At 33.0% G+C, this 22,166-nt stretch overlaps 1 protein-coding gene across 12 annotated transcripts in view; it reads left to right on the top strand.

The window, feature by feature from the left end:
- PCDH15 (protocadherin related 15) overlaps positions 1 to 22,166 on the top strand; it is a gene marked incomplete at both ends in the record, with an annotated part of 726,342 nt that overhangs the window by 493,450 nt on the left and 210,726 nt on the right. For 11 of the 12 annotated variants that reach the window (XM_081268810.1, XM_081268808.1, XM_081268818.1 and 8 more), the window contains 2 exons: positions 12,776 to 12,855; positions 17,371 to 17,464. In XM_081268810.1, coding sequence (XP_081124936.1) covers positions 12,776 to 12,855; positions 17,371 to 17,464 — 174 coding nt within the window. The remainder of the gene's footprint in view (positions 1 to 12,775; positions 12,856 to 17,370; positions 17,465 to 22,166) is intronic. The other variant, XM_081268814.1, reaches the window with a different exon arrangement.

Here is a 22,166-nt window from a genome sequence, read left to right as displayed (position 1 = left end):
TGCTTCGAGCAGCACAAAATATGCTAAAATCACGAGTAAAACCTGTGACATCAGGGTTTGGAGTGTGAGGAAAGATTTTCAGTTTTGTTCTGCATCCCAGCAAGCTTAAATTATTTTTAAATTGTTAAACACAAACTTTTCTCCAGGGATTAAAGAAAAATTCAGCCTGGTACTTAATAAGTACAGGTGCCCTCCTTCTACAGGTTCTAGACTTACAAGAGACTTCCTGAACTGTGCTGAACTGTAACCCTAGGTTTTATATTCTTACTTCTCCTGAGTTTAGATTAACTGTAAATACTCATTTCATTTTAAATGAAAGGTTTTTTTTTTTTTTTTCACCTAAAGTATTCTGCAATGTAAGGATTTGTGGCCTGTAATGGGAATATTTTGAAAGGCTTGGGAAATGATGCATTAGATATTAAAGAGAACAGGAGACCCAATTGATCTTGAGGAGGGCCTATGGTGTTTCACTGCTGACTGGCAGGAATTAGTTGATTTGCAGCTGAGAAAACAATTTATTTTGAATTAAAAAAAATAAACAGGGGATATTTGCATTAGAAGAGTTACTTAAGAAAACTGAAGAATTCAATGATATGTTTTTTGTTCTCATTTTGAATTCTTTATTAAAATGGAGAGTCACAAAATTCAATAGTAGTTTAAAAGAAAATAGGGAAAAGAGATATCTTTTTCATCTCTTTTTTTTTTTTTCTACCTTCTACTCACAAGGTGCAGTGCCTTACACAAAAGAGCAAAGATTATTTCTTTAAAGCTTCTGATTCAGGAACCATAAATTTTAGAGATGGAAGAATATTCCTATAGCAATAAAGGTTTGACTCCACTGTTTAACATAATTAATTATCTATAAAGATAGTTAATTCTGATTTGTAAACAAATAGTTAAAAGGAGCAGCAAAACTTGATTGTCCTAATTTAACCATCCTGTGTTAAGTGATTTGGAATTACAAGCTGCCTTTGTGAATCAAGATAGAAAATTCAAAGATTAATGCCAAAAGTATCGGGCTAAAAAGACTGAGATGTTGTGCTCTTTTTTTCTTATTTCGTTATATTATTAAAATAAATATTCATACATTAATAAATATAATCGTGCAGATTATTTCTTTAGTATGCAGGTTCCTTCCCCCCCCCCTCTCTCTCTCTTTCTCTCTTTCTCTTTTTTTCTTGTGCTGAGGATTAAACCCAGGTATTCACACATGATTAGCAAGCTCCCAATCTCCAAGCCACATCCTAGCCCTGCAGTTTTATTTTTTATTTTCCATTTTTGTTTCACTCCCTGCTCCTTGTCTGCTTACCCTAGATAATTCCCCAGCTTTACTTCTCAAGATAACCCATATTTACTTCCTGGTAAATGTCTTTCCATGTTTTTTTCTTTCAGGGCCACATACAATCAATATGAGATACATATGTATTGATGTATATGTTTATATATTTATGTGTAATCTACACATACACACAATTTACATATAGGAGGTTTTACCATTGTCATAAGTATGCATGATATTTTTCTATGTTAATTTTTCCTGTGTAACACCATAAAACTTCCAGAAAAGATATCAGAATTATTTAAAATCTTTGAGAATAAGTTACCATGACCACCAAAAACTTCAATTTATAATTCTTTTAAAAACCAGTCTCCCATTGAAGTACAACTTAGCCATTAAAATCAGGAAATGACTTTGATACATTACTTCAATCTAACCTTCTGATTGCATTGAACTTTCACCAGTTTCTCTCATAGTATCTTTGACAGCCAGATGATCGAAGCCAGGATTGCATGCTACATTTACTTGCTATATTTCTTCAGTCTCCTCAGTCTGAAACAATGCTACCTTTACTCTTGTGACCCTGTTACTTATGAAGATTTAAGTCCAATTTCCATTCTTACTGAAAACTCATAATTAGTCATTCAGTAAGAATGACTATGAACTGATGATAAGCTATATTTCACTTATTGCATCTTATGTGGCAGTAGAGAAATTTAGTTTATTCCATTACAATTAATGCTATTATTGACACCTTAATCAAAGTTAATTTTCAAAGTACTATCATGACATACTTTGAAACTGCAAATATTCTTTTCTTAATGATTTTGCCCATTATTTTTTAACATCTATTAATGTTTCTTGACTGATTTAATATGAGCATCGCCAAATGATGATTTTCTAACACCATGATTTCTTCTACATTTATTGGTAGGTATTTTAATGTAGAGGGGGAAAAAAAAACATTTGTTTCTCCCTCATGTATTTATTCATTGTTTTTACTGATATCAATCTGAAGGCACAGATTTCAGTTTTCTTCAAAGAATTACAAGCCATTTATCTCAATCAGCTCAGGGTGCTACAAAAAAAAAATACTGTAACATTCAACAAAATATCTAAACAAAATGCTATTTCAAATGTAGACATGTGGTTTAAACAACAAATGTTATTTCTCAGAGTACTTAAGTCTGAGGTATCTGAGATCCAATTTCCAGAATGGTCAGTTCCAGCAAGGGCTCACCTTGCTGCCTGCTCAGGCAAGAAAGGAAGCCATCTGGTTTGGACCCCTTCCTTTAAGGTCACTAATGCCACAGCAGGGTTCCACTCTAATGCCCTTATCTAAGGCAACTTTCAAAGACTTTGCCTTCTAAAACCATCCCATTGCTAAGATTTACAGGTCTAATTTTTTAGTAAATGTGTTCAATGATGTACTATTAACATCATTAATTTTTTTGGTGTTTAAATTGTCCCAGAATTGTTCTGGATGGGTCCATTTGAGTAGGTTTCTTTATCTTCTAAACACATTCCCTGCATTCTTTGAGCTCTCTGCTGTTCTCTGGTTTAACAAGATTTTTCAGATTCATTTTGTTTTATGTTTATTTTTTCTTATCGCAGCCTTGGATTTAACCATTTATCTAAAAAAGTTCTGATTCCTTCAACTGTAGAAGAGAATTTATATGCACACACAATCTCTTCTGCTTCAAATTTGAAGGTAATACCCATATGGAATGGATATAATACAAAACAAAGCACTTTTTAAAGTGTAAATACAGTTGATTAAAATGCAAACAAATCTGCATCTGCGATATTTTACTTCATTCAGTGCACTAAGTTTGCCCTTCCCATCACAAGAAGTGCCAAGATAGGTCTTTCATAACCTGCAGAAGTGAGAAAGACTGAGAATTTTACATTTATTCTGTGTGTGAATCTTGAAATTCAGAGGGAAATCAATATGTCCTGTACCTTTCTTTCATGGAATGTGAATACTACTGTTTTTAAATGAAAAGTGAAAGTTCTTATATTCCCCAAATACATTTCTTTTTCATTTTTTCATATTTTTCTAATTTATTTCCCCAATTATAACATAATTATTGTGATTACTTTGCAAGAACCAAATTACAAATATGCATTATGTTTCTTTCATGGCAAAATTATCTTTGGTATTTTTCTCTTTAATTGGCATGTAATAATTGTACATATTTATGGGGTAGTTTCTGGTAATTCAATACATGTGTAAAATGTATATTGCTCAAAGCAGAGCAAGTAGCATTTACACTGCTTATTGTGACTTTTTTTTTTTTTTTGGAAACTTTGAACTCTTCTCTTCTAATTCTTTATAAATACATAGTAGGCTTTTGTGATGTGTAGTCACCTAACTGTGCTGGATAACACTAGAACTTATTCCTCCTATCAAACTGTGTTTGGTACTTATTATCCAACCTCCCTCTATGCCCCCTCCCTCTAATAATTATTACTCTACTTTCTCCTACTTTAAGACCAAATTTTTAATTTTCATATCTAAGAGAGAACATATGAAAGTTGCCTTCTGTGTAAAAATTATTTTACTTAGCATAATGTCCTCCAGTTCTGTCCATTTTACCACAAAGTTTTTTAAGACTGAATAATGTTCGATTGTGTGTATGGATCATGGTTTTTATATCCATTCATCCACAGATGAGTACTGAGTTTTATTTCAGATCTTGACTATTGTGAATGGTACTATAATAAAAATGGGAATGCAGGTATTGCTTTGATATGCTGATATATTTTTTCTTTGAATTTATACTAAGAGGTGGAATAGCTGGAACATATTTTGACCTATATTTAATTTTCTAAACAACTTCCATAGTGTTCTCCAAAATAGCTGTACTAATTTACATTTTGACAAGTAATATATGAGTAACCTTTTCTCCAAATCTTTGCCAGCATTTGCTATTTTTTCTCCTGCAATAATAGACATTCTGACTATAGTGAGTTGCTATCTACTGGAGATTGTTTTCTCATTTCCTTGATGACTGGTGATGTTCACCATTTTTTCATATATTTATTGTACATTTGCTTGCTATTTTGAAAACTATCTATTCAGATTATTTGCACATTTTAAATTTTGTTATGCTTTGGATGTGAAATATCTCCCAAAAGCTCATGTGTGAGAAAATGCAAGAAGGTTCAGAGGAGAAATAATTGGGTTATAAGAGTCATAACCCAATCAGTGGATTAATGCCCTGATAGGGATTGACTGGTAACTGAAGTGGTAGGGTGTGGCTGGAGGAGATGGGAATTGGGGCGTAGCTTTAGGGTATATATTTGTATATGGCAAGTGGAGATCTATCTCTTTCTGCTTTCTGATCATCATATGAGCTGCATCCCTCCTCCATACTCTTCTCCACTGATGTTCTACCTCACCTTGAGCCTCTATGAACAGAGCCAGCCTTCTATGGACTAAGACCTCTGAAACTGTGAGCCTTTAAATAAATATTTCCTCCTTTACAGTTGTTCTGGTCAGTCCTTTAGTCACTGGCACAAAAAAGCTCACTAAAGCAATTGGATTGTGAAGGAGCTATTTTTTTTAGTTTTCTGAGATCCTTATACATTCTGGAAATGAATATTTTATCAAATTAATAGTTCTTGAAATATTTTCTTCTATTCCGTAGATCATCTTCTACTCTGCTGATTATTTCTTTTGCTGTGAAAAGCTTTTTGGTTTGATATAATCACAATTGTCTATTTTTACTTTTGCTGTGTATTCTTTTGAGGTTTTATGGCGGGGGGCGGGGAGCAAAAAAACTTGTTTCCCCTACCAGTGTTATAAAATATTTACCCTGTAATTTTCACTAGTATTTTCATAGTTTCCAATCTTATATTTTGGTTTTGGATCCACTTTGAGTGGATTGGAAATTTGGTTTTTCCAGTAACAATTTTTGAAGAGGCTTCTTCATGTTTTTTCAATGTTTCTTCAGTATTTTCGATGCTGTTACCGAGAAACAGTTGACTAGAGAACTATGTGTTTATTTCTAAACTCTCTATGCTGTTCCACTGGTCACTGTGTTGTTTTTCATGCCAATATTAGGCTGTTTTAGTTACTATGTCCCTCTAAAATGTCTCAAATCAGGTATTATATTGCCTCCAGCTTTGTTCTTTTTGTTTCACTTTGCTTTGACTCTTTGGATTCTTTTGTGCTTCCACATCAATTTTAGGATTATCATTTCTATTTCTGAGTAAAATGTCTAACTATTTTGATGGCAATCGCATTGATCTGTAAATCACTTTGGGCAGCAAGGACATATAATCATTTTCACTTTGCAATCTGCAAAGAGAGGTCTTTCATTTTATTTGTCTTCTCAATATCATCAGTTTTTTTTTAAATTTTCATTATAAAGGGCCTCTGTCTGCTGTGTGAATTTATTTCTAGGTTTTTGTTGTTGTCATTGTTGTTTGGGGTTTTTGTTTTGTTGCCATTATGAATGGGACTATTTTTTCATTTCTTTCTTGCTAGTCCATTGCTAGAATGTAAAATGCTACTGATATGTGTATGTAGATTTTGTGTACTACAACTTTATTTAGTTTTTAATCGGCTGTAATAATTTTTGTTGTAATCTTTAGTTTTCTCTATATAAAATCATATTATATTGAAGCTGGAATAATTTGACTTCCTACTTTCCTATTTGTATCCCTTTTATTTCTGTATCTTTCAAATTGCTCTGGTTAAGTCTTCTAGTTGTATGTTGAAAAGAGTGATAAAAGTGTATACAACTATCTTGTTGCAGATCTTATAAGAAATGCTTTCAGTTTACCACATATGGTATGATATTGGTTGTAGGTTTGTGTCATATATAGCCTTGGTTATGTTGAGGTACTTTCCTTTGGTACCTAATTTGTTAAGGAATTTTACCATAAAGGCTGCTGAATTTCATCAAATAGTTTCTGTGCATTTTTTAGATGATGATATAATTTTGTCATGTATTCTATTGCTGTGATATATTTTATTTATTAATTTGTGAATGTTGAACCATCTTTGCCTCCCTGAGATCTCTGTGATAAATTCTGCTTGTTCATGTCAAATGAACTTTTGCAGGTGCTCTTGGATTCCAATTTCCTTAAGACTTAAAAGAATTATAGCAGACCTATGTTTTCATAAAGAGCTTGGTTTTTGTTAAACAAAATAATAATTGACAGGAGTTTAGTATATAGGGGTCTTTGCTAAAGATAGAAAATGAGCCCCAGAGAGCATAGCATTTGGATTATGCTTCTATATTTAGTAGTTTGCAAACTTTGGTAACTCTTTTAACTTTTAAGATTTTATAATCTATAAAGGCAAGATTGTAATTCTTGATGGATAAAATTATTTTGAGGATGGAGATGAGAAATGTAATGTTTGAGATATATTATGAGATAAATATTTGAATGATTACTATTCAAATGGGTTATTTTAAATATTTCTAGTACTTTTAAATTTTATTTTGTTGAAACTTACTGGAGTCATATACAAAATTAGAATTGCAGGTCCATTTTAGAGTTTGTTAAATTCCTTGGCGTTCCTATATTACCAATTTTGTGCAACAAAAATTTTTGAGACTTAACCTTTCATGGATTCTGCCAAATCTGGTCAAAATCTAGATACTTGTCCTTTTAAAATTTCCTAATTTATAGAACTCTCCCTGGATGGAACAAGTAAATGTATATTCACTTTTAACCAGCATTCATTTCTAACTAAATATATACTTATTTTTAAAACTTCATTTCAAATACAGTGAGCAGAAACTCTGCTATGTTTTCCTAGCTTAAACCATTTGATTTGACCTCCTAAGCAAAAGATCATAAATCAATACAAATATGAAAGGAAAAGAGGTGTTTGAGAGTAATGGCCTTTCTCAGTGCTGAACATTCTGATATTTTGAAGCATACTTATGTTTTATCCATCTATTTAGCTGCATTTCCAAGTCTCATATTTTCACATTACATATCTTATTATTTACTATTTTTGAATATTAAATAAACTGTTTTACTTAACCTTATTGGGAAAAGGAATTTTGATTGAATTATAAATGAAAAATAATACAACTTTACATAAATGGAAAATATGTATTAATTCATACTGATATGTATTCATAAATACTATTATTTTATTAAAGAGCCAACAGTTTAGCACCAGGTGGGCATCCACATGATTTTGGAAACACTGTCCTGAATTGAAAGCCTCAGTTCTTGATTGTTAGTAATTTATTGACATAAAACAGAACTTGTTTGCCTAAGTGAGAAAAGAAAAATAATCTGAATCTGTTTGTTTTCATCTATTTTGGAATCCCTGAGGGCTAGTACTTTCTCTTAATATCCTATGAAATGTTTAGGATCATTCTGTGTGCACACAGTCCACTCTACCAGATGGCATTTGATGATTGTGTTTGTCTTCAACATGGACAGAAAATTAGTTTAGAGATTTGCTCCCTTTGAAAATTTCTTTAAGTGTCTAAGAAATTTGCTTATTTAAATAACGACTTTTGTGTCCCTATTGATTCCTCTGATAAATTGGTGACTCAAATTCAGATACATTCGTTACATGATCTTATGGAGTTGACTAGAAAGAGAAGGTGCTTTGCTTTTTAAAGTTATTTTTCAACCTTCAAGCACTAATGAAAGGAAGATCTAACTTATCCTAATCATGTTCTTAAACATATATCAGTAAACCAAAGGCCAAATTTCAGTACTCTTTTTAATGTAATTTCTTAATGTATATATGACAACAGAAGGCATTACAATTCTTATTACATATATAGAGCAAAATTTTTAAATCTCTGGTTGTGTACATAGTATACTCACACCAATTCTTGTCTTCATACATGTACATTGGATAGTAATGATCATCACATTCCACCATCATTAGTTACCCAATGCCCCCTCCCTTCCCCTCCAACACCTCTGCCCTATCTAGAGTTCCTCTATTCCTCCCATGTTCCTGCTCTCTATCAGTACTTTCTAAGGATTCACAGTAAACATTTCTCGTTCTTTAACCTGAGGCTAATGGACAAATAAAACCAAGTAGGTGTATTCTGCAGCCATCCCAGCCGTGCAATTCCTCAGACTCACAGGTAGTTTTCCCCGCTGCATGGCCTTTGCCCTTGCTGGGTCCTCTGCCTATTCTTTTCCTTATCACTTTCTCTCTCAGCTACTTCAAAGATCAACAAAAGTTCACATTTTCAATAAACCTGCTCCGATCACTTTTATATAAAAGGGAAATCATCGCCCTGCCCTCCATTATATGTTCTCCCTGAATCATTGTATATTTTTACAGCACATAAGGATCTATATTTTTCATGTGTTAATTCGATGTTCTCCACCACTATAGTGTGAGCTGCACTAGGGTAGATTTTCATATGTGCCCTTCATTGCTGAAGTCCCAGTGTTTTACACAGGATGATACTCACAAATATTTGTTGAAGTAATGACTGCATACTGTTTGGTATTACTGTTATTTTACTCATTTGTAGTTAGGCACTTGGCCTAAAAATAGGTGGTATAACCAGGTCTGGAACCTGGGTAGCTGGCTCCAGAGCCTCCAGTAAATTCCCTGATAAGCCCAAAGAACACAAGTGCTTTTATTCTCTTTTCAGTTCTTGAAGAAGGGGCTCAGATTTGACTTCGCTCAGCAAAATAGAGATAGGAAATGCATTTACACTAAGGAAGATGAAACAGTTACTACTATTTGTAGTTTTAACAAAAGATGTATTATCCAAATAAATAAATTACAGAAACTGTAAAGAAATGGTGACAGAAATCATGAGGTAATTGAAGACTTCTGCATTTTCTATTTACCAATGAAGTTACCATGAGGCTCAAATGAGATAAGGCATGTAAAATTTTAATGTAGTTTGATATATAGTATGCAGTTATTCTGAGATGGCTGGTTAGCTTGACTAAAATATTTTGAAATATTTGGAAAAATATATTTGGGGTACATATGTGCAAATAATCAAATTTTAGTACTTTAAGCATCATTGCTTCTGTGGCCTCTTCCAATTATTCCTTTTAAGAATTATTTCTCCCCTTCAGATATTAGCAAATAGTGATATATGTTGTTTACACAACACCTAATGTACATAATAGATTTCAAACTCGGATGTATATCATACCACTCCTTTTCAGGTTTTTGACAGAGAAATTATGTATTCTTCTTAATTACTTTATCATTTGTTTCAGACCCTGAAATAAAAATAAAGGACTTGCTGACAGAGTCAAAGGAAGAAAATCATCAAATAAGAATCTTATTCTAAATCCCGGGTTTTTAAATGTTATTTAGGGGCCCAACTTTATTTAAGAATGAAGCATGCATAAAGAATAAATAAATAGTAGGAAGATCAGTAAAGGAAAAGAAAAGGAACAAGTGGAAGAAGGAGGGAAAGAAAAGTAGAAGTGTTGGAAATTAGAATGGAACAAATTATATTCCATGCATGCATGAATATGCCAAAGTGAACTTCACTAGTATGTAAAAATTATAATGCACTGACAGAAACATTAAGATAATTAAAAAATAGATGGGTGTAGTTCTGCATGCCTGTAATCCCAAATACTTGGGAGACTGAAGCAGAAAGATAACAAGTTCAAAGCTATCTCTGTAATTTAATGAGAACCTCATAAACTTAGTGAGAACCCGTCTCAAAATAAAAAATAAAAGAACTGAGGATGTAACTTAGTATTAAAGTGTTCTAGATTCAATCCCCTGTTCAAATAATAATAATAATAGTACAAATTGACCATTTATACTGTAGGGTTTAAAAAAATAATGAAGAATGCATAATGTTGATGCACTCTTAATAGCCTGAGATACTTAAATGGTAAACTGAAAAAAGCACTTCACTTTGTAAGGGTCCGGCGAAGCGTCGGAGAAAGAGACCACAGGAGACTAGCTCCATGCAATGGCAAGGGGGATTTATTAGGGATCCGTTCCAACGCGTTGGGACTCTGTGCTCACTCAGGAAGATAGAGCAGCCCAGAGCCCAGAGCAGAGGTCAAGCAGAGCTTAAGTACACTTTTTGGAGAGGGCGGTGGGCTTTGCATACATCAGAACAAATCATCATGAGCCGCGGGAAAATTGAACAACAATTCTGATACGTGATTAGCACATTCATTGGCGGGAACAGAGCGGGTGGGGGTGATTGGTCACTCCTAAGCGGGTACACATTCAAACTGATTGGTTCGGGCCCTGTGATAAACTGCACAGGGCCCTAGGCTAAATGGCCAGTAGGGCGTTGTCTTAACTATCTCAGGAATTTCAGGTAGCAGAGGAACTTTGCGATGCCCGGGTCTTTTACATGTTAATTTTGCAGTTTAGAATCAGCTTAGAAATTTTACCCTTACAACTTTACCTCAGGGATTGAAATCCGTTAACAGCACAAAATAAGGACATAAATACACACGCACACACACACACAAATTATATAAAATTCACAGTACTTTTATTCTACAAAAGTTTCTTATTTAAATAGATCTTATACTTTAAAAGATTCAACATAAATCTGGACTTGTAATTGTGTACACAAAACTATCTTGTTTCAGAATGTGTTTCTTCTGACTTTCATATAAACGTAAGATGATAAATTTTTCTTCAAGGGAAAAAATATCTATACACTAACAAGCAAAAAAGAACAACTGTAACAGAACAACTAAATATGTGTAAAAGGGAAAAGTAACAGAAAATATTCAGTGTAAACTTTTTAGTGATAAATACAGTCTCTAGACATAGCATAGTCCAGTGTTTTTTAAATAATCTGGTTGAGTATCATTATTTGTAGTTCTACTTTATCTTTTTTGCTGAGAGTAGAAAAGAAGAGAGAAATAGTAAGAATTTACTATCAGTTCCATTGAGTAAATTTTTTAAAAAAATTGTCGTGTGCGTGTCTACAAGGATGCAATAGCATTTGGAAAAAAAATTAATTATACCAAGAAATAATTATTTTTTATTTTTTATTTGCTTGATTAAAAACTGAGCATAGTTAGGGTACAAGGGAAAAGGGAAACTGGGCTGCTAGTAGAGTGGCTGTTACTACAGCCCACAAGGAGGATGGCATTAGGGAAGAATTTCAGATTCAACCATATTCACATATTTTAGACAGAGCCAAGGGAATTTGCTGATGAGTTCAATTGGATAAGAGGGAGCATTCAGGTTGAGAATAGGAAACCTGAGAAAATAGGAGGATGGAGTTGCAGCTCTTTACCAAGATGATGAAGCAAGGAAAGCAACAATTCTTGTTTATCTGTTATTCTGCTTTGCATTTTGAAGCTGGTTAGGGGCAGAGACAAAACGATTTGAAAGAATTCCCCACAGCAACCTGTCTAATTTCCTGCCAACTTCAGGGAAATGTCTTTCAGGGGAGAGGTGATATCTCCACCTGGTCAATAACATATATGTAAAATTCATCTAGAATTTATTGAATATTTCTCCTCCCCCTAGGGACATGCTCAGACAAATCCCTTCCACATCCCTCATATATCATCCAGATTACCTTCATCCATGACTGCATAAGGTGACTTCAATGGCTTATTTGAAAAAGAAATTATTGAATGCTTTAGAAGGCCAAACCCTAAACTCTATTGCTACAGAATTGGATGTTTGTTTATATTTTGGCTGTGGAAATACAAAATTCAACATCAAGATAAAAGCTATAGGTTTTATCTTCTTTAACTTAAGTAAGGAAGAGAAGAAAATAAAAGCCAATGTTTATTGAAAGTTTACAAGGTGCCAGATGTTAGTCTGTAGGCCTTGATATTTGTATGTTTGTGTATATATATATATTTTTTTTCAATTAAACCCCTCAAAAATCTATTAACATTATTATTGTTATAGACCTCCTATTACAGTTGCAATTGGGAGACAATCCTAAAATTCCTAAGTGGAACTTAATTTTGAAATCAGACTCTCTGATTCCTGATTCAGGATTCTTAACTCAAGTTTTACCAGTTTAAATATTTTCTTGATATACTTTGAGCAGAAAAAAATTGCTTAAATATTTTAACACTATAATCTTCACGTGTCATTTAATACAGTTGTTTAAATTGTAGAGATAGGGCTGGGGATGTGGCTCAAGCAGTAGCACGCTTGCCTGGCATGCATGCGGCCCGGGTTCGATCCTCAGCACCACATACAAACAAAGATGTTGTGTCTGCTGAAAACTAAAAAATAAATATTAAAATTCTCTCTCTCTGTCTCTCTCTCTCTCCCTCTCTCTCTCTCTCTCTAAACAAAAATTGTAGAGATAGACTCTAAAATAAATTAGTTAAATTGAATTACATACATAAACTTTAAGAAAATCATTACTGCATTTTCCTGAATGATAACAGTGTGTACTTTTAGAAATACTGGGATCAAATACAAAATTCTTTATTCTACATCTTGCTATTAGTCTATGCTTTAATCTTTATTTTTAAAATTACTAATGGATATTTTGTGCAGTTAGCTTTAATCTTCTATAAATAAGTTGATAATTGGATTTTTTTTTTCTGAAGGCAACTGATCGAGAGGGAGACTCAATAACATATGCTATAGAGAATGGCGATCCTCAGCGAGTTTTTAATCTTTCAGAAACGTAAGTTCAAAATGAAATGATTTATAACTTGAATCTTTTTTTGTTTAGTGTTAAATATTATACTGTAACCAAGAAAACAGACTTCTAATCAAATGCTTTCAGCTGTTTGCAGTATTATTTTACTTTTTTTTCTATGAATGTTAATGAGAGCTGGGAGGATATTTCTGAACTCAGATATCTTGCTCAGGAGACTATTTATTTATTTTAAACATTTTTACTAAGTAAAATCCACTGAGGTGGAAATTTCCATTTACAGGCATAACCTGGGATTAATTAGATGCCTTTAAAGCCGTCAACTAGTCATAATGACAAGGACATTTCTACAAAGAGTAACTTAGCACTAAATTGATCATTCAAAGGGAATCTCATAAGTTGTGTCACACACACTTAAATTGAAACATGAGTTCATTCTTTAATTTCTGATTAATGTAGATAAGGTTTAGATAAGCATCATTTTATTTAACACTTTGAAAACATCAGAGATATTTATCATCATAACTATTGAGAAAACTGGGAGCAATGTGACATTGAAAGAAGGAAGCTATTTTGAGTTCCAGAGAGATCATTTGCTTCCCTTCTGCAATATCAAGGTGGTGCTCTGACTTCTTATATGTTTGTTAAAGAACTGAGCTTGATACCTCTCTGGCATTTTGTTTGTGAGTGTGTTTTACTTACTGGAAGAATGGAACTGCAAACTTAACCCATGATTTTAAGAAGGAAAAACTTGAAAAATTATCTAGCCACTAATTCGGTGTCTAGAACACTCAGTACATAAGGCCAAATCAAAAAAGCCATGTGTATTCCTAGGTCTTTTGAGGAACAACTGCAGTCTTACATGGAATAAGATTTTATGACCACAAAGTAGTAATGCTGTGGAAACTGAAGACAATAACAGTATTTTTTAGACTTTAGATTCCAAAGATGAATAAGTTTCTATTTTAAAAATGTAAAGTCCTAACCATTTGAAGTTTCCCCACAGGGACATCAAAATCATAAATTAGCTACATTTTATGATTAATATTAAATAAAGAAAACGATTTCAAAGGGAATCATAAAGGAAACATGAAAACAGACATATAGATATCTGGGATAGACTTAAGGATTCATATAGCATCCTTAACATTTAGGTCCACTTGGTTGACAAAACAGGACCAAAGTTGATCCAATCAGAAAAGAATTATCTTCAACTAATGAAGTTGGGACAACATGCCAAGGAATGAAGTTAGATCTCTGCCTCACATCATCCACAATAATTAACTGAAAGTGAATTTCAGGCCTAAATATAGAGATAAAAAACTAGCTCCTACAAGAAGATACAGAAAGAAATCTTCATTATATGAGTTAGCCATAATTTTTAGGTATTAGACAATATAAATAAATGATTTCTGAGATGACATATTGCATTTCATCAATTTAAAATTTTTTTTTTCAAGTGGCAACATCATGAAGTCAAAGACAACCCAAACACATCACAGACTTTAAATAAAATAATGTATATGATAAGAATCATATACATTACTTTATGATGATAAGTATCACGAACATATAAAGAACTATTATAACTCAAAAATAAAGAGAGTAAAAATTCAATTAAAAAGGGAAAACAATTTGATTACACTTTTCTGCAAAATATATATGTAAGGTTAATAAGCAAATAGAAATATGCTCATAGTTGCTAGTCATTATGGAAATTAAAATTAAAAATTTGTAAGATAACCCACTTTGCACATACTTTAGAATGAAAAGCAAAGACAGTAACAGTATGAGTAAAAATGTGGAGACACTGGAATCCTCATATATTTCTGATGGGACTGTAAAATGTGCACTTTGGAAAAGTTCAGCATTTCCTCCAAATGTTAAAAATGGGGAGGTATCACATGACCCAGTAGTTCTACTCACATGTACTCAAGATAAGGCATACAGTTAAATTAAACTACGCATCAGAATGTTCATAACAATTATTTATATTGACAAAAGTACCCAAAACTCAGATGTCCATCTACAGATAAACAGATTAACAAAATGTCATATATCCACACAATGGAATATTATTCATTGATAAAAGAAAATCGATTAGTAAAATATGCTATCATATGGATGAACCATGAAAACATAATGCTAAGTAAAATAAGTTAATTACAAAACAGAATGTGTTATATGATTTCTTTCATATGGAATGTCCAGGATAGTCAAAAGTGTGTAGGCAAAACGTAAACTATTGCTTGTCTGAGAATGGGGCTGGGAAAGGAGGAGTGGTAGAATGGAATAATTGAATTTGTGACCAAACCTGTCAGCCCCCTTCACTTCATCTAATGTTTCCAAGATTCTTGGATTTAGCAGAGTGCCTTGGTTCTTAACTGCATTTCCTTTTTGCCTAATATTCCATTGTATGTATAAATAACAGTTTATTCATTTGTAAATTAATGCACATTTGGGCTATTTTGATACATTTGGGTTATTGTGAATGCTGCTGTTATGAAAATATATACATGTGTTTAAGTACATGGTTTTAGGGTTTGGGGAGTATATACTCAGGGGTAGAACCACCAGTATTGTTAATATATGAACTTGCAAAAATTGTTATTTCCCTAAAAGCAACCTGATGTATCCTGGCCCACCTCCATCCAGTTCTTAGTAAGACTCCCCCTTGCCAGGTATTTCTGAAATTTCAAAAAAGGATGTTCCTTTGTACCCATAAACTAGTCTTGCAGAAATGAATACCAAAAAACACTACCTATATTTTCTTTTTCTCCATCTCCCAAATGTCCCATTCACCCCTTCAACTCCATGTAATGATGGGTCAGAAGGAGGCAGACATCATCTTAAGAAATAACTATCTCTATTGTAATCACCAGACCACGAAAAATTAGCTATTTAGTAAAAACAGAGAGTCCTAAATAGGAACACTATATAAATGTCTAATTGTTTTCTAAATTAATAAAAGGAGAAATATAGGGATATAAAGATCTTATAACAATAACTTAGTTTTCTTTCTTTCATTACACTATTGCATGTTTTTCAGATTTCCTCTTTCTTAAGTTAAATGTGACTAAGTCTCAAAAGCAATAATTGTCTTTGTTTTCTCTTTGAATGCCATTGTGGAATGAGATTATCTCAACTATCTGCAGTGTAGAACTTGATACAAACCTGATTATTATGAACATACTCTGGGAATTGGTTTTCAGTTATTTTGACAAAGTATTTTTTTTAAATGTACAAGAAGCAAAGTCAGTTTTTCATAGTCATATGTTGAGAATTATTTTAAGTCCACTTCAAGAACAACAAAGTAAGTGGAGTTACTAAGGCTCTGATTTTGACTGATTATCTGTAACTCACTTACCACATGTGGTATGAATTGTTGAAATTTTACTAGTATGTTAATATCACTCATGCTAAAATGAAGCATTTTATCAATCAGAAACAAACTATGCTTTTATACTTTATAAATATTTTAGTGTTTTATTACATTAAAATAAACTTCTTCAGTAGATGCTTGTTAGGGATTCATGAAAATGTCATGCGCAGTATCAGATTGTAAAATCTAGGAAACTCATGCTGAACTTGTTACAGAAAGCAATGCAAGTGACCAAACTCTTTTAAGAAATTACATTAAAAATAAGCATTAAATATTTGACAGCATTTATTCTGCACAGAGAAAAAGTAAGAAGTGGTATTAAATTTTTTAAAACATAAGTATTTACTAAATGCTGCACATATTTCATTATTTATAAGTTAAGAATCCTAATTTTAAAAAATAAAAGTAAGAAAATTGTGACATCAACAGAAGAGTTTTATTTATATTATAAAATGAGACAATGATTTACTAATTACATTCTACTAGAAAGAATGTAAAATATACAGCCTGATTCTGCTTTTGGAAATAATTATGTATTTAAATGTGGTCAAGCAAGAAAATAATAGAAATATTAAAAAATAACAATAACATCTAAATTTTTAAAAATTCTTTATTCTGGTTTCCTACAAAGAGCTTGCATTATTTTTAAATTAGGAAGGAGAAAATGTACTTTTATCCATAGAATTTGTCAAGATAAATTCAAGTATTTTGCGATTCCACAATGAGCACATATCTGTGACAATGAATGAAAAGGTTATATAGATTATTTATAAGAAAGCGTTTTTTGACTCAAAGAATTGTGAGACTGCTAAGGAGTAATGGAGTGTTTTACTTTTGAAATAATCACAAGTAAGATATATATCTTTCTTCCAGGAATGAATTAAGCATAGTTTAGCTTTATTTGATATTTTCTCCCTAGGAGCTAGAGAATCAGCTCATTTATCTTATTCATTTTGCAATTTATCATTGTTTCTAAGAAACTTGACAGTCTTAAAAACCTTTTTTTCAATTTTCAACATGAATCCTAGTATTATACATCTTAAATACTCAAACCATGATTGCCAAGAGGGGGGGGGAATGATGAAAAGTGGTTCACTGTAGTAAGAAGACACAATGTGACATAATATTTTTCCGTGTCTTTCTGTTTTCTCTGCCACTAGCACAGGGATTCTCACCTTAGGGAAAGCACTGGACAGGGAAAGCACTGATCGCTACATTCTGATTGTCACAGCTTCAGATGGCAGGCCAGATGGGGTAAGTATGCTAGGTGGGAAAGGTCTTTCAAAACAGTTTTAAAGAAATTTAGAGTCTTGCCATATTACATAAAAAAAAAATATGTGTGACCTTCATGAATTAATACTTTTTTTTAACCTAGAGCATCTTAAAATTAACAGAAGTGCATGTATACTCTAAACGTGTTCTGGTATTGCAACCTTTGACCTGGAAGAACAGATACTTGTGATCATTATTCTTCCCGCAACTTACATGAAAAATGAAATCTCCTTTATACTAACAAATATTGTGTCTATCACTGGAACAGCACTGTAAGATCGGTTCTCATAGTTCTTCCATGTTGAAACCTTTGTCCCTTAACATCAATTCTGCAGAGAGAATTGGGAGATGGATTTTTTGAACAAATATGGTTAAGTTCTAAGGAAATTGATTTGATTGATTTCATAGGCATTTGTTAATATCAGTCTGAATCCTAAGTAATTCATGAAGGTCACAGTGGCTTAATGGGCCCATAAATTCTTTCCTCTGGATATAAAAATTCATTTTGTTTTTTGCTGGTGATTGAATCAAGGAACTTGCTAATGCTGGGAAAGTGCTCTACCACTGGGATGCATCCCCAGTCCACTGGAATGTTTTAAAATCACTTATCTATGTTCTTTGAAGGTCCTGTTCCCAAATACCATATACTAATTTCTAAGCATTATACTATTCCCATCATTGGTAATTGCTCTTCACCACCATATTTATACCATGAGCTTTTTGTGTTTTTTTTTTATTTTCTTTTGCCAAGTAATTATAAGCCAAGTCACTACGGATGTCTGGAAATAATTCAAAACCAATATAAATGAATAAGCAAGGCTCACACAACTGAAATAGCAGCATATCTCCAGTTTACTTGAAATGACTTCTTGGATTTGTATGATTCCTGGGCTGGGGCATAATAGAATGCACTTCTCACATTTACTTGAGTACTTGTAAGAAATATTACCATGATAAAAACATATAAATTTGATACTTGGGTAGTTTTATAATCTTTTTTTATTAGTTGTTCAAAACATTACAAAGCTCATGACATATCATCTTTCATACATTTGATTCAAGTGGGTTATGAACTCCCATTTTTACCCCAAATACAAGTTGCAGAATCACATCGGTTACACATCCACATTTTTACATAATGCCATATTAGTGACTGTTGTATTCTGCTATATTCTTTCCTATCCCCTACTATCCCCCCTCCCCTTCCCTCTCATCTTCCATCTCTACCCCATCTGCTGTTATTCAATTCTCTCCCTTGTTTTTTTTTTCCCCCTTTCCCCTCAAAAACTCTTATGTGTAATTTTGTGTAACAATGAGGGTCTCCTTCCATTTCCATACAGTTTCCCTTCTCTCTCCCTTCCTCTCCCCCCACTCGTCTCTGTTTAATGTTAATCTTTCCCTCATGCTCTTCCTCCCTGTTCTGTTCTTAGTTGCTCTCTTTATATCAAAGAAGACATTTGGCATTTGTTTTTTAAGGATTGGCTAGCTTCACTTAGCATAATCTGCTCTAATGCCATCCATTTTCCTGCAAATTCCATGATTTTGTCATTTTTAGTGCTGCATAATACTCCATGGTGTATAAATGCCACATTTTTTTTATCCATTCATCTACTGAAGGGCATCTGGGTTGGTTCCACAGTCTAGCTATTGTGAATTGTGCTGCTATGAACATTGATGTGGCAGTATCCCTGTAGCACGCTCTTTTGAGGTCTTCAGGGAATAGTCCGAGAAGTGCAATAGCTGGGTAAAATGGTGGTTCCATTCCCAGCTTTCCCTGGAATCTCCATACTGCTTTCCAAATTGGCCGCACCAATTTGCAGTCCCACCAGCAATGTACAGGAGTACCCTTTTCCCTACATCCTCGCCAGCACTTATTATTGTTTGACTTCATTATGGCTGCCAATCTTACTGGAGTGAGATGGTATCCTTGGGTGGTTTTGATTTGCATTTCTCTGACTGCTAGAGATGGTGAGCATTTTTTCATGTACTTGTTGATTTATTGTATATCCTCCTCTGAGAAGTGTCTGTTCAGGTCCTTGGCCCATTTGTTGATTGGGTTATTTGTTATCTTATTGTCTAATTTTTTGAGTTCTTTGTATACTCTGGATATTAGGGCTCTATCTGAAGTGTGATGCTTTTTCAGCATCTATTGAGATGATCATATGATTCTTATCTTTAAGTCTGTTGATGTGATGAATTATGTTTATTGATTTCCATATGTTGAACCAACCTTGCATCCCTGGGATGAATCCCACTTGATCATGGTGCACAATCTTTTTGATATGTTTTTTTGTATTCTGTTTGCCAGAATTTTATTGAGAATTTTTGTATCTATGTTTATTAGAGATATTGAGAAAAAGTAGTCATAAAATTCATCTGGAAAAATAAGAGACCCAGAAGAGCTAATGCAATCCTTAGCAGGAAGAGTGAAGCAGGTGACAACACTATAACAGACCTTAAACTATACTACAGAAGAATAGTAAAAAAAAAAAAAAGCATGGTATTGGCACCAAAACAGACTGATAGACCAGTGGTACAGAATGCAGGACACAGAGACTAACAAAGATGTCAAAAGCCTGCATTGGAGAAAAGATAGCCTCTTCAACAAACGGTGATGGGAAAACTGGAAATCCCCTATCTCTCACCATACAGAAAACTCAACTCAAAATGGATCAAGGACATAGGAATACAACCAGAGACCTTGTGTCTAAAAGAAGAAAAAGTAGGCCCTAATCTTCATCATGTGGGATTAGGCCCCAACTTCCTTAATAAGACTCCTTTGGCAAAAGAATTAAAACCAAGAATCAGTATATGGGATGGACTCAAACTAAAAAGTTTCTTCTCAGCAAAAGAAACAATTTGTGAGGTGAATAGAGAGCCTACATCTTGGGAGCAAATCTTTACCCCTCACACATCAGATACAGCACTAAACTCTAGGGTATATAAAGAACTCAAACAAGTAAACACCAAAAAAATAAATAACCCAAAGAATAAATGGGCCCAGGACCTGAACAGACACTTCTCAGAAGATGATATACAATCAATCAACAAATATATGAAAAAATGTTAATCATCACTAGCAATTAGAGAAATGCAAATCAAAACCACTCTAAGATTTCAACTCAGTCCTGTCAGAATGGCAGCCATTATGAAAACAAACAACAATAAATGTTGGTGAGGATGTGGGGAAAAAGGTACACTCATACACTGCTGGTGGGACTGCAAATTGTTGTAGCCAATATGGAAAGCAGTTTGGAGATTTCTTGGAAAACTGGGAATGGAACCACAATTTGACCCACTATTCCTCTCCTTGGTCTATACCCAAAGGACATAAAAACAGCATACTATAGGGACACAGCCACATCAATGTTTATAGCCTCACAATTCACGATAGCTAAACTGTGGAACCAACCTAGATACCCTTCAGTAGATGAATGGATAAAAAAAAAATGTGACATATATACACAATGGAATATTACTCAGCAATAAAAGAATAAAATCATGGCATTTGCAGGTAAATGGATGGAGTTAGAGAAGATAATGTTAAGTGAAGTTAGGCAATCCCCAAAAAACAAATGCTGAATGTTTTCTCTGATATAAGGAAGATGATTCATAGTAGGATAGGGAGAGGGAGCATGGGAGGAATAGACAACTCTAGATAGGGCAAAAGGGTGAGAGGAGAAGGGAGTGGGCATGGGGTTAGAAATGATGGTGGAATGTGATGATCATTATTATCCAAAGTACATGTATGAAGATACAAATTGGTGTCAATATTCTTATATACAATCAGAGATATGAAAAATTGTGCTCTATATGTGCAATAAGAATTATAAGGCATTCTGCTGTCATATATAAATAAAAAATTTATTAAAAAAGAAAAAAATGGCAAGGCATTATTTAGTACTGAATAAGGAATAGAGTATACTTAGAGGAAGTGAAGTAAAGAAAGAACATTTAGGTCAACCATTACATGAAAAAATGAAGGATAACACAAAGTTTTAAGATATGTCACATAGTAAATGAGAATTTAGTGGCAATAATGTTATCTAGGACACTTTAAGTCTTGTCTTAGTCATAAAGTTTCTTAGACAAGAAGAAACATAAGAAATAGAATAAATATATCAATGTCTGGTATAGTCACAATCTACTAATTATGAAATTGCTCACCCAAAAACAAAATAAATACTGGTTTAAAATTAATCATTTCATTATGTTTAGGGCATTTTAAATTGATTTATTTGTATATTTCAGTTCTTATTGGCCAAATATTCTAGCATTTCTAGGCCTCCAATCTCTGAATCTTCTGACCATTACAATTTCTCAATATTGATAACAATTATGATCATAAAGAAAAGAATTTTAGCTTTAAAAGTTTACTCTTTTTGAAAAATGTTTTTTACTTAAAACAATTATTGAGAATATTTCAGAGAAGGAAATGTAGATTTCAAAGAAAAAAGTTTCTTCAGGTAATGTAATCACTTATATAAAATTTTAGGGTCAAATTATTATGTGAACATGTTTAATAGGTTCCTGAAGAAGAAGTAATTATAAAATAATATTCTCATGATAGCATTTTTTAAACTAAGAATTTAAACTGTATGCTTCATAGAGTTATAGCAAAATAATCCTTCTAACCTTTATAATCATGAATTTTAAGATAAAGTTTTAATGAATACAGACCATA

The sequence above is a fragment of the Spermophilus citellus genome, assembly GCF_964194105.1.
Source record: "Spermophilus citellus genome assembly, chromosome: 15".
Taxonomy (NCBI): Eukaryota; Metazoa; Chordata; class Mammalia; order Rodentia; family Sciuridae; genus Spermophilus; species Spermophilus citellus.
The sequence above is the reverse complement of the archived record's forward strand: the minus strand, read 5'-3'. Positions and strand labels throughout refer to the sequence as shown.